The sequence below is a fragment of the Entelurus aequoreus genome, linkage group LG02 (genome assembly GCF_033978785.1).
Source record: "Entelurus aequoreus isolate RoL-2023_Sb linkage group LG02, RoL_Eaeq_v1.1, whole genome shotgun sequence".
In the NCBI taxonomy this organism is placed as follows: domain Eukaryota; kingdom Metazoa; phylum Chordata; class Actinopteri; order Syngnathiformes; family Syngnathidae; genus Entelurus; species Entelurus aequoreus.
The window spans coordinates 85,040,528-85,052,966 of record NC_084732.1 but is presented as its reverse complement, the minus strand read 5'-3'; the positions used below and the strand labels follow the sequence as shown (position 1 = coordinate 85,052,966).

The following is a 12,439-nucleotide window of genomic DNA, read 5'->3' as shown; positions in this document are numbered from 1 at the left end:
TAAGCAATATATAATTTATTAAATACCTGCTGTGATTCTGGACATATTGATGATATTAGTGGGCTACGTTAAAATGGATTGTTTAGAAAAGTGTCCACTACAAGTACAAGAGAAGTGGTGCATTAAAAAAGAAGACCAAAAGGTGGCGCTACACAGTCAGTATACAGAAAAGAAACATGATTAGTGTGCACCGTGCAGAGGAGTCGACACTCTTAGTCACTTTGACCCAAAAACATTAAAGGAGTGGCAGGTAATAATTGTACTATTTCCTGGAGGAATGACTCAAAGTTGGATTATAAACTGATATCATACTGCTGATAAATGCACATTTTAAGTGAATCAAAATACTGAAAACTGTTAAAAAAAAAATGGAAACAGTACCATAAAATGACATCATCAGACCACTAGAAAAAATCCCCCATGCTAGATTTATCACGTCTAGTAAGCAAACCTGCTGATTGTTGTCTGCTAACACCTGAGTTATGGGCATCCACTGCAGTATCGCTCCCACCTGTGCAAAACAAGCACCTTTTTCCTCACTTCATTGTACTCGCTTCACAGTGTTGACACAAAACCAAACATCAATGGAATGTAACTTCTATTCTCGCCCATTTTAGGGGGGAAAAAAGGCATCATGTTTCACCTAAAAACAAACAAAAAACGCACACCATTAAAAAGTCGTTTCAGCTACAAAATCATCTATGTTGATTGCACACAGCAAAGTCTCACTGAGGAGAGGCAGTTCATCCGGAAAAAGAAGGAATAAACTAAACCGGCGTGAAAATAAGTACAGTAGTACCTCAATTTACGAGTCAAAAAATATTGATTTTCTGTTTATTGTGATTTGTATTTGTAACGATTAAAAAAAATCTAAAATTGATTTAAAAAAAATGTTTGTTTTTTTTATATATATGTACATGCCCATGTACAGATTTTCTTTAGAAAAGAGAAGTGCTGAATACTTCCCTTGTTGCCTTATTTGTATTTGACTTTATTAAATCTTCGGGTAGATTTTTACTGAACAAAACCAGATTTATTTTAAGTAAAATAGAGTTTAATCTAAAGAAGGTAGTTAATCACGGAACTGGCATCCAATGTTATTAAAAAGTATGGATTTTTGAATCAAGTATCGATTTTGAATCGAATCGTTACCCCCAACAATCGAATCGAACCGTGTGGTGCCCAGAGATTCGCAGCCCGAACGAGTATCGCAACTTACGAGTAATTTGATAAAAAGCTTTTTGTTTTTCTTGAGGTTGCGAGCATTTTCACCGCCTGTTTAAGTAAATTTGTAACAGAGTTGTGCCTTTAAGGCAAAATAAAGTGAATTTGTTGTATTTCCTGCTTCGTTTACACAAACAAACGCACATAATAGTGATTCAAGAGTTGATGCTCAGAGATCGACACAATCCTATAAAAATTATAGTTGAAGAGCAGCCACAAATATCCAAATGACGAACATTTATCCATAAAAATATTGAAAAGCTGCAGACGCTACGTTTGAGGTGTGTGTTTGTTCTGTTCAGTCCTGACTCAACAAACCGGACCTTTGGTCCACTTTGACGTACATGTCGCTTGTTGTCAACGCAGACTGCTCCGGTCCGTCACTCAAATACGTCCGCGCGGAACATAAACAGTGATTTACTAGTTGCTACCAGCCTGATGGAGCATTAGACCAGGGCTGAACAACTGGGTTATGTTGTTTGTAGTACATGCTATTGCAGGGGTGTCCAAACTGCGGCCTGGAGGACATTTTTGCAGCCGCATCTAATTTTTTTTACAGCCAGAGGCCAATTTTAAAAACACTAAGTTACACAAATCTGTCATGTAGGCAATTGTTTGTTTTTTTTTCAAAACTGCCCTTGCTCAAAAATAATTAAAAAAAAAAAAGTATAACTAATGGATATATCTGAAGTTGATTGACAGCTTTAAGTGTTGGAAATAAAAAATAATAAAATATTTATATATGACCTATTTTTAACACTTTTATAAATGGGGGGCCTTTTGGATCCCTAAGACATCTAGTGTGATTTTTTTTTTTAAATGTCATTGTTCAAAAATTAAAAAATATATATAAATGACATATTTGAAGTTGATGTAGAGCTTTAAGCGTTGAAAAAACTAAATAAATAAAAATTACTATTTTTAACACTTTCATAAGTAGGGGTCCCTTTGAATCCCCGAAACTTTTAGTGTGATTTTTTTTTTTAACTGTACTTGTTTAAAAAAACAACGATAAAAAAGCAATGTTTTTATAAATGCTTCACCTAGTTAAAGCTCCAAGTACTTAACGGATAGAATGGAAGTGTATACATATACATATATATATATATATATATATATATATATATATATATATATATATATATATATATATATATATGTATATATGTATATATGTATATATGTATATAGATAGATAGATAGATAGATAGATAGATAGATAGATAGATAGATAGATAGATAGATAGATAGATAGATAGATAGATAGATAGATAGATAGATAGATAGATATATATATATATATAGATATATATATATATATATATATATATATATATATATATATATATATATATATATATATATATATATATATATACATATATCTATATATATATATATATATATATTATATATAATATATATATATATATATATATTATATATATATATATATATATTATATATAATATATATCTATATATATATATATATATAGATATATATAGATATATATACACACACACTTCAGATCTATCCGTTGCCATTAAGTTTTTAAAATATATTTTTTGTTTTATGTCTTCCCCCCCAAAGAAAACCCAGTTTTTCTTCCGGCAAAAACACAAAATATGCAATATCAATGCAATATATATATTAGGGCTGCATCAACTAATCGATTAAATCGATTAAAATCGATTATAAAAATAGTTGGCGATTAATTTAGTCATCGATTCGTTGGATCTATGCTATGCGCAGAGGCAATATTTTATTTTTATATAAACCTTTATTTATAAACTGCAACATGTACAAACAGCTGAGAAACAATAATCAAAATAAGTATGGTGCCAGTATGCGTTTTTTTTTCCCCAATAAAATACTGGAAAGGATAGAAATGTAGTTTGTCTCTTTTATCTGATGAATCGAAGAAATGATCGACAGATTCATCGATTATCAAATTAGTTGTTAGTTGCAGCCCTAATATATATATATATACACTACCGTTCAAAAGTTTGGGGTCACATTGAAATGTCCTTATTTTTGAAGGAAAAGCACTGTACTTTTCAATGAAGATAACTTTAAACTAGTCTTAACTTTAAAGAAATACACTCTATACATTGCTAATGTGGTAAATGACTATTCCAGCTGCAAATGTCTGGTTTTTGGTACAATATCTACATAGGTGTATAGAGGCCCATTTCCAGCAACTATCACTCCAGTGTTCTAATGGTACAATGTGTTTGCTCATTGGCTCAGAAGGCTAATTGATGATTAGAAAACCTTTGTGCAATCATGTTTACACATCTGAAAACAGTTTAGCTCGTTACAGAAGCTACAAAACTGACCTTCCTTTGAGCGGATTGAGTTTCTGGAGCATCACATTTGTGGGGTCAATTAAACGCTCAAAATGGCCAGAAAAAGAGAACTTTCATCTGAAACTCGACAGTCTATTCTTGTTCTTAGAAATTAAGGCTATTCCACAAAATTGTTTTGGTGACCCCAAACTTTTGAACGGTAGTGTATATATAGATATATAAACATATATATATATATAGATATAGATATTTATATAATTGTTGAAAGTTAAAAATAAATGTTAATATTGACTTATTTTTACCACTGAAGACTGAGACCCATTTGGGTCCCTGGGAGCCCGAATGGTTTTGAAAATGAAGAATATCAAAACGGCAGACGCATTCTTTCATTTTTCAGTGTGTGGCCCTCAGTGGAAAAAGTTTGAACACCCCTGTTCCAATTTAATGTTTGTCAAGCAATATTTATTCATTAAAAGTAGATTTTGTTTTTAAAAGGCATGTTACATACTCAAATTAAATACATTTAAATAAGCGGGACTGATTTAAGTTTCGAGTGTTGTGAGTTAGGAGTTGGGTCGTAAGTTGAGGTATTACCGTACTTATATTTCTGGTGTCAGCCGTCGTCATCATCATCATGGCGGGGACTCAAACAGCGGCCGGACGTGTCACAGTGAGACGTCGGAGGAGTCACTGCAGGGAGGATCATGGACATCATCTTCAGCTCAGACTGGGAGACTCACGTGGATACAAAGTCTTCCTGTTTCCATTCCTTCACTTCTTCCCCAAAGTCTTCCGTTTTATTGTGGAACGCTCGTGTTGGAGTCCTGCTAAACAAACCCGCCGAGCACATCTGTGGCTCAGGAATGAGGGCAGGAAGCGCGGCCGGGGGTCTTGCGAGGTCGCTCCAAATCTGAGTTCACCACTCCACACGGCGGCGTCCTTCTCGGCCGTCTGATTTGTTTTTTTCCCTCGCCTTCTTACGCCAGCTCGGGCCGCGCCTCCATTTCCCCGCGAGAGGCCGTGCGCGCTCGCATGTACTCGCTGCTCTGGGTCGCCCTCTGGCCGCCGGGGTTGCCGCCTCCGCCGCGGCGCCAACGCCGTACCGCCAGGAAAGTGTTCAGGCCGTACACACCTGTGGCCAGGAAGCCGAAGGTCTGCATAGAAGACAGGAAACAGGAAGTACAACAATGCGGGCGATTAGAGCAGCAATATTTGGCAAATAATGTTCAAATCCAGCCTGAAAACTCTTTGATGTAGTTGTGCATATGACACGTGAAAGTACAAACCCCAAAACCAGTGAAGTTGGCACGTTGTGTAAATGGTAAATAACAACAAAATACAATGATTTGCAAATCCTTATCAACTTTTATTCAATTGAATAGACTGCAAAGACAAGATATTTAATGTTACAACTGAGAAACTACTTTTTTTTGTTTGCAAATAATTATTAAGTTAGAATTTAATGGCAGCAACACATTGCAAAAAAGTTGGCACAGTGCCATTTTTACCACTGTGTTACATGGCCTTTCCTTTTAACTACACTCAGTAAACGTTTGGGAACTGAGGAGGCCAATTTTTGAAGCTTTTCAGGTGGAATTCTTTCCCATTCTTGCTTGATGTACAGCTTAAGTTGTTCAACCGTTGTGGTATTTTAGGCTTCATAATGGGAGACAGGTCTGAACTACAGGCAGGCCAGTCTAGTACCCGCACTCTTTTACTATGAAGCCACGATGTTGTAACATGTGGCTTGGCATTGTCTTGCTGAAATAAGCAGGGGCGTCCATGATAACGTTGCTTGGATAGCAACATATGTTGCTCCAAAACCTGTATGTACCTTTCAGCATTAATGGTGCCTTCACAGATGTGTAAGTTACCCATGCCTGGGGCACTAATACACCCCCATACCATAACAGATGCAGACGTTGCGTCTAGAACAATCCGGATGGTTCTTTTCGTTTTTGTTCCGGAGGACACGACGTCCACAGTTTCCAAAAACAATTTGAAATGTGGACTCGTCAGACCACAGAACACTTTTACACTTTGCATTAGTCCATCTTAGATGAGCTCAGGCCCAGCAAAGCCGGCAGCGTTTCTGGGTGTTGTTGATAAATGACTTTGGCTTTGCATATTACAGTTTTAACTTGCACTTACAGATGTAGCGACAAACTGTAGTTACTGACAGTGGTTTTCTGAAGTGTTGCTGAGCCCATGTGGTGATATCCTTTACACACTGATGTCACCTTTGGATGCAGTACTGCCTGAGGGATCAAAGATCCATAATATCATCGCTTACGTGCAGTGATTTCTCCAGATTCTCTGAAATTTTTGATGATATTACAGACCGTAGATGGTGAAATCCCTAAATTCCTTTCAATAGCTGGTTGAGAAATGTTGTTCTTAAACAATTTGCTCACACATTTGTTGACAAAGTGGTGACCCTCGCCCCATCCTTGTTTGTGAATGACTGAGCATTTCATGGAAGCTGCTTTTATACGCAATCCTGGCACCCACCTGTTCCCAATTTGCCTGTTCACCTGTGCGATGTTCCAAATAAGTGTTTGATGAGCATTTCTCAACTTTCTCAGTCTTTTTTGCCACTTGTGCCAGCTTTTTGAAACCCGTTGCACGCATTAAATTCCAAATGAGCTAATATTTGCACAAAAAAAAAAGTTTCACAGTTCGAACATTAAATATCTCGTCTTTGCAGTCTATTCAATTGAATATAGGTTGAAAAGGATTTGCAAATCATTGTATTCTGTTTTTATTTACCATTTACACAACATGCCAACTTCACTGGTTTTGGGGTTTGTATTTTATCTACAGTGTTTGATTGATTTTTAACTAAATGTCATTATTTTCATTGTGATTGTATTTTCTGCTTTTAATTTGAATTATTTTTTTACTTTTTGGACAGCACTTTGAGTTGCCTTGTGTACAAATTGTGCTCTATAAATAAACTTGCCTTGCCCGTTTTATGAAGCAAAAAACTGTTCATGCCTAAGCGAGGACCCAGACAATAAACACAAGTGCTAACACATGACAACAATCTCGTAAAGTAGAAATCCAGCTTTGTTATGTCTGCTGCCGTCTACAAAATGTGCGTCGATGCCGATAAAGGTTAAAACGCCATACATATATCGGCCTGGCCAGTAACGGCTCGATCTATAGCACGCGCCACTCTTCTGGTGCACGTCCTTCTTCTTCCACAGTTTCTGTCCTTTTTTATAAAGCTGCATTCCACAAAAGTGGAAAGTTGGAAATGGTTCCCCCATCTGTCCAGAAAAAGTGCAATGGAATGTCACACAAAGGCTGAGTTCCGACTACAGGCAGAATAAAAATACGATATGTCTCGTTTTACGGCCATTGCCCGCGCTTATTGTCAGCTCAGAAATGCCATCATTAGCTTTGTGTGCTTGTTAAGTATTTTTTTAAGCTATTTTACAGCAGTTTTCTAGTTTTCCTAGCTCAATATGAGCCCCAGGAAAGCAAAGAACAAACAATTTGTGGTTTGGAGATGTTCAGGAAGTATCCACAGCGTTGTCGACACGTCCCTTCTCTTTTGCTGCACGCTAAAAACATTGTCAAGGTCAAGTGGATTTTATTTCTTGTTTTATTCCTAACCATTGCAGCGAGCTGGCTGTTAAAGTTAAGGACTTTAGTGATTTCAAACTGTGAGTGCACCACATGGCTAGTGACAGTGTGCGTGCGTGTCGACAGGGCGGCTGCATAGGAGGACAGTTCATTATGTTGTTGTTTTAACTTTGTTAATAAATAGAAAGTGGTTCCATCACCCCCTTGTTATGTTTGTTTGATATACTGTACAGTGCTTTATATATTGTGTTCACAATATAATAAAACATTTACCGTATTTTTCAGAGTATAAGTCGCTCCGGAGTATAAGTCGCACCTGCCGAAAATACATAATAAAGAAGGAAAAAAACATATAAGTCGCACTGGAGTATAAGTCGCATTTTTTGGGGACATTTATTTGATAAAACCCAACACCAAGAATAGACATTTGAAAGGCAATTTAAAATAAATAAAGAATAGTGAACAACAGGCTGAATAAGTGTACGTTATATGAGGCATAAATAACCAACTGAGAACGTGCCTGGTATGTTAACGTAACATATTATGGTAAGAGTCATTCAAATAACTATAACATATAGAACTAGCTAAACGAGGAAAAAGTAGCTAAAAGAAGGTAAGAGAAGAGAAATAGTAGCGCAATGAAGAGAAATAGTAGCTAAAAGAAGATACGTAGAGACTAAAATAAGATACATAATAGCTGAAAGAAGAGAAATAGTAGCTAAAGAAGGAGGTAAAATAAGAGAAATAGTAGCTAAAAGAAGAGAAAGAGTAGTTTATAGAAAAAGGTAAAAATAATAGAAATAGTATCTAAAAGAAGAGAATTTGTAGCTAAAAGAAGATAAATAGTAGCTAAAAGAAGAATGTAAAATAAGAGAAATAGTAGCTGAAAGAAGAGAAATAGTAGCTAAAAGAAGAAGGTGAAAAGAAGAGAAATGGTATCTAAAAGAAGAGAAATAGTAGCTAAAGAAGGAGGTAAAATAAGAGAAATAGTAGTTTAAAGAAAAAGGTAAAAATAAGAGAAATAGTATCTAAAAGAAGAGAAATAGTAGCTAAAAGAAGAGAAATAGTAGCTAAAAGAAGAATGTAAAATAAGAGAAATAGTAGCTGAAAGAAGAGAAATAGTAGCTAAAAGAAGAAGGTAAAAAGAAGAGAAATGGTATCTAAAAGAAGAGAAATAGTAGCTAAAAGAAGAAGGTAAAAAGAAGAGAAATGGTATCTAAAAGAAGAGAAATAGTAGCTAAAAGAAGAAGGTAAAAAGAAGAGAAATGGTATCTAAAAGAAGAGAAATAGTAGCTAAAAGAAGAAGGTAAAAGAAAAATAGTAGCTAAAAGAAGAGAAACAGTAGCTAAAAGAAGAGAAGTAGTAGCTAAAAGAAGAAGGTAAAAATAAGAGAAATATTAGCTAAAAGAAGAAGGTAAAAATAAAATATATAGTATCAAAATAAGAGAAATAGTAGCTGAAAGAAAAGAAATAGTAGCTAAAAGAAGAAGGTAACAATAAGAGAAATAGTATCTAAAAGAAGAAAATAAAAACAAAATAAATAGTATCAAAAAAAGAGAAATAATAGCTAAAAGAAGAAGGTAAAATAAGAGAAATAGTAGCTGAAAGAAGAGAAATAGTAGCTGAAAGAAGAGAAATAGTAGCTGAAAGAAGAGAAATAGTAGCTTTTCCACAACAATCTCAAACAAACAGAAGAGCTGAAGTCATAGAGAAGTTTTTAAGCGCAACAAATATGACTAAAGAGGTAAAGCTGTATTTCCACTTGCACTTTTTTCACTGACAGTTTAGTTAAAAATGTACATTTTGAACTTAGTTTATTTTAGCACAACATAATTATATGCACATTTTTTTGTCATCACTTATTTATGAGTCTCTTCTTTTGGTTAGTACTTCTTTTTCCTAATCAGCTTGACCAAAGCCTAAGGTTTATGTGTTAAATAAATGATCATCTTTGTGATTAACACAAGGTTGTAAACTGTAAGTAGTACTAATTGAGTGGTAACATTTGAGTGGGCCCTGGGCCTGTCTGTAGTGGAAAAGTTGGGGGCACGAGGTCAAAATGGTTAAGAACCCCACAAGCGTTGTGCCGAATGGTGCTAATATTAATTGCTCGGACTGGAATGACCTTCATCTTGCATCACCAAATGTGTCCTCTTTTAGCAACCCATGAGCGTTGAAAACAAGCCGCCTGGGCCTGCCGGGTGCCGACTCACCACTGCTGCGATCTCGGCTCCAGTGTTGTGGTTGATGCAGGCCAGCACCAGGGAGGACAGGAAGAAGAGGAAGGTGCTGGCTGCCGTGTTGCCCAAATCCTGCAGGAAGACACACAGAAAGGAACACTTCAGTGTTTGCAGTAACACCATGAGAGGGTTTGGCTGCAGGAATATTTATTTTCCCACCTTTGAGCAAAATGGAATGCTCTTGACTTCTAGTCTTGACTTCCGTCTTGCTCCAGGAGATAAACACAAAGATCTCACCCTGGTATCTTATTTTTGCACACACACATTTATTATTCCCTATAGTTTTATTGGGGTTTTGCCAGTGAGAGTGAACAAGAGTTCTGTATATGGCCGAAAACTATATCACAATTAGGGCTGGGCGATATATCGAATATACTCGATATATCGCGGGTTTTTCTCTGTGCGATATAGAAAATTACTATATCGTGATATTCGAATATACGCAGTTGCTTTTAGCTGCGGGCATTACACTACATACAGGCGTTTCTCACTCTGTCTTGTCTCTCCTTCTCACAGAGACGTAAAACGAGCGCACCTTCTTACATACGTCACATACTCACATCATTTTTACGTCACATCAATCAATCAATCACTATCGCGCGTGCAACGTCATACGCCCTCGCGGAGCGGAGAGGTAGCAGCGTGGGTAACGTTAGCTGTGATGCTAGCGGAGTGGTGCGAGTGGTAATACGAGAGAAAGAAGGTGCCAATCTGGTAACAAATGAAGGAAGAATTAATTCCCAAGAAAAACAGCACGGGGTCCGTCGTCTGGCGGTGGTTTGGCTTCAAGCGGGAAGATGTCGAACAGACAACCGTAATACGTCAAGTATGCGGCAGAAGCGTTGCTACAAAAAGTAGCAGCTCTACTAATGTAGCATCATTTGAAAAGTCACCCACTAGACAGTGTTTTTCAACCACTGTGCCGCGGCACACTGGTGTGCCGTGAGATACAGTCTGGTGTGCCGTGGGAGATTATCTAATTCACCTATTTGGGCTAAAAAAAATTTTTTTGAAAACCAGTAATCATAGTCTGCAAATGATGTGTTGTTGTTGAGTGTTGGTGCTGGCTAGAGCTCGGCAGAGTTACCGTGTAATACTCTTCCATATCAGTAGGTGGCGGCCGGTAGCCAATTGCTTTGTAGATGTCGGATACAGTGGGAGGCAGTGTGCAGGTAAAAAGGTATTTATTGCTTAAACAAAACAGAAACAAAAGGTAAGTGCCCCTAAGAAAAGGCATTGAAGCTTAGAGAAGGCTATGCAGAACGAAACTAAAACTGAACTGGCTACAAAGTAAACAAAAACAGAATCCTGGACGACAGCAAAGACTTACTGTGGAGCAAAGATGGCGTCCACATTGTAAATCATGACATGACAATCGACAATGTCCCCACAAAGAAGGATAAAAACAAAGTAAATCCGGGAAATATCGCTCAAAGGAAGACATGAAACTGTTACAGGAAAATACCAAAGAAAGAGAAAAAGCCACTAAAATAGGAGCGCAAGACAAGAACTAAAACACTACACACAGGAAAACAGCAAAAAAGTCAAAATAAGTCAGGGCGTGATGTGACAGGTGGTGGCAGAACACCTACTTTGAGACAAGAGCTATATTGATGCATGCTTGGTTATGGTTTAAAGCAGGGGTGTCAAACGTACGGCCCGCGGGCCGGATCAGGCCCGCGAACAGTTTTGATCCGGCCCGCGGGATGAGTTTGCTAAGTATAAAAATGAACGGAAATTTTTGAATGAAAGAAACTGCTGTTCTAAATGTGTCCACTAGATGTCACAATAGCAATTCTTTTTATCTTTGTAGATGATGCTACATATGTACAAAATAAACCACATCAGTCGAGGAAAATGAGCAAACTACATAAATAACATCCTGTAATTTGATTTTGATATAATTTTTTTATCTTGATAGATTGAAACTTAACACCAATGAGTTGACTGATGAACATTATCACATAATTTATTCAGAAAGTATAAGTAACAACAAATGAAGATAGAATACTATTAACCGCAACATGTAAGTGTAAAAAAACAACAACATTATTATTTGTACAATTTCAGAATGTGCTTGTTCTATTTTTAAACCAAAAAAAACAATGTGAAGTTGTCTTTATTTTTAAGTTATCATGCCGTGATTTTACCAGTCCGGCCCACTTGGGAGTAGATTTTTCTCCATGTGGCCCCCGATCTAAAATGAGTTTGACACCCCTGGTTTAAAGTCATATCCAACAATTGTGACAACGACTTTTTACTGTCAACTGAGTTTCGTTTTTTAATGATGTCTGCTGGTGGTGTGCCTCCGCATTTTTTCAACGCAAAAAATGTGCCTTGGCTCAAAAAAGGTTGAAAAACACTGCACTATAGAATGAAGAGTGATTGAAACTCCGCATGTCAACATCTCAACAAAATGCCGAAGCAACCATTTCCACATCTACACCGTATGAAACAAATAGTCAACAACAGAAGGAGATAACGTCCGCAGGAACCTACCACATAGTGAAGGACATACACTATTTGATTTTCTATTATGCAGCTCATTTTTATTTGACAGTTATTAAAATATCTTGTGTGACATCATGCACAAAAGTGCACTTTATTTGTTTTAAACTACCGTAATTTCCGGACTATAAGCCGCTACTTTTTCCCCTCGTTCTGGTCCCTGCGGCTTATACAAGGGTGCGGCTTATTTACGGCCTGTTCTTCTCCGACACCGACGAAGAGGATTTCGGTGGTTTTAGTACGCAGGAGGAAGACGATGACACAATGATTAAAGACTGACTTTTCATATACCGGTAGGCTGGTTATTTTGATAACGTACAGGTGAGCACTTTGTATTACTTTGCACCGTTGTATTATTTGTACTCTGCACGAATGCTGTTCGCCATGTCAAAGATGTGAAAGTTTGATTGAATGATTGAAAGATTTATTGTTAATAAATGGGACGCTTTGCGTTCCCAAACAGTCATCTCTGTCACGACAATCCCCTCCGTGGTAGCAGGAACCCCTATATACTACGCTAATTACACATCAAAACCCTGCGGCTTATAGTCGGGTGCGGCTTAT

The 12,439-nt window shown here is 37.0% G+C and overlaps 1 protein-coding gene across 3 annotated transcripts in view; it reads right to left on the bottom strand.

The window, feature by feature from the left end:
- Positions 1-12,439, bottom strand: part of cmtm4 (CKLF-like MARVEL transmembrane domain containing 4) — a 64,112-nt gene continuing 51,673 nt past the window's right edge. For 2 of the 3 annotated variants that reach the window (XM_062033697.1, XM_062033696.1), the window contains exons 4-5: positions 9,341-9,439; positions 2,750-4,690 (exon numbers count right to left, since the gene is read on the bottom strand). In XM_062033697.1, coding sequence (XP_061889681.1) covers positions 4,514-4,690; positions 9,341-9,439 — 276 coding nt within the window. In that variant the 3' untranslated portion in view covers positions 2,750-4,513. Of the gene's footprint in view, positions 644-2,749; positions 4,691-9,340; positions 9,440-12,439 lie in introns of those variants that run through there. The other variant, XR_009823998.1, reaches the window with a different exon arrangement.